The sequence below is a fragment of the Rhincodon typus genome, chromosome 44 (genome assembly GCF_021869965.1).
Source record: "Rhincodon typus isolate 14 chromosome 44, sRhiTyp1.1, whole genome shotgun sequence".
NCBI classification, from domain to species: Eukaryota; Metazoa; Chordata; class Chondrichthyes; order Orectolobiformes; family Rhincodontidae; genus Rhincodon; species Rhincodon typus.
Genome location: NC_063375.1, coordinates 1,438,353 through 1,439,574, shown reverse-complemented (window position 1 = coordinate 1,439,574; position 1,222 = coordinate 1,438,353). Strand labels below are relative to the sequence as shown.

Below are 1,222 nucleotides of genomic sequence, written 5' to 3'. Positions count from 1 at the left end.
CCCCACCTTCTTGGGTGCAATTAGGGATGGGTTTGCGATTCGACGTGGCCGCTTCGAGTGAGTTGTGGCGCGTCGAGATCGAGTCGGCTGCTCTTCTGCCAGTAACGCGCTTCCTCGCTTCTCCTGACCCATTCCCCCTCCCCTCACCACCCCCACCCCCAGACTGCCGAGGTAGCCCTCTCGAACCTCAAAAGCAAGTATGACAACGAGAAGAGCCTGGTGTCGGACACGATGCTGAAACTGCGAAACGAGCTGAAAGCACTAAAGGAAGATGCTGTGACCTTTTCCTCCCTTCGCTCCATGTTTGCCAGCAGGTCAGTGTCTGTGGGGAGATGCCCTGGGGGAAAACGAGCAGGAGGGGGGCTTGCGTGACCTCCTCTTAGTCCCCTCGTCCCGCTTCCCCCCCACCACCTCCAACCCCATGACGATTCCACCCCTCCCCAGATCCGTGTGGATCGAGGGGGAACGGGGTAAAGAACCAGATGGGGAGACGGATCGAGAGGGAACGGGGTAAAGAACCAGAGGGGGAGACGGATCGAGGGGGAATTTTTTTGGAATTGTTGTGATCTGGAAAGTACTGTCTGAATGGATGCCAGGTGCAGATTATATCGGAACATTCCCGAGGCGGAACCAAAGCGTTCAATTTTGCAGATGTCTCATACCTCCCTATCTTCATCACCCCTCCACCCCGTACACCCCCTCCCTATCCCCGTTACCTCCGCCAGCACCCCCCTACATCCCCTACCCTGTCTCCGTCATCTCTTCCAGCACCCCCTACACACCCTATCCTGTCTCCGTCACCTCCGCTGGCCCCCTACACCCCCTCCCTATCTCTGTCACCTCCTACAACCCTCCAAGATCTCTGCGTTCCTCCGATCCCGGCCCCTCAAGCATCCCCCAATTCCCACCACTCTACCATTGGAGGCTATTCCCTTAGCTGCCTTGGGGATGGGGGAGCCCTGAGTTCTGGAGTTTCCTCCGTAACCCCGTCCATCTGTTTCTCTTCCTCCCTCCTTTTCTCTTTCTCCCTCCTTTTCTCTTTCTCCCTTCTCCCTTTCCCCTTCTCTCTCTCTCTATCTCCCCTCATTCTCTCATATTCTCACACTACCTTTCTCTCTCTCTCCCTCTTTGCTGTCTCTCCCCGCTTCTCTCTCTCTCTCTCCCCCTCTCTCTCTCTCCTGCCCCCATCTCCATTCTGTCTCTCTCTCTCTCTTTCTCTCCC

At 56.7% G+C, this 1,222-nt stretch overlaps 1 protein-coding gene across 1 annotated transcript in view; it reads left to right on the top strand.

Moving 5' to 3' along the window:
- LOC125487725 (protein bicaudal D homolog 2-like) overlaps positions 1-1,222 on the top strand; it is a 32,199-nt gene that overhangs the window by 28,679 nt on the left and 2,298 nt on the right. The window contains exon 6 of the mRNA XM_048619875.1: positions 163-314. Within this exon, the coding sequence (XP_048475832.1) occupies positions 163-314 (152 nt within the window). The remainder of the gene's footprint in view (positions 1-162; positions 315-1,222) is intronic.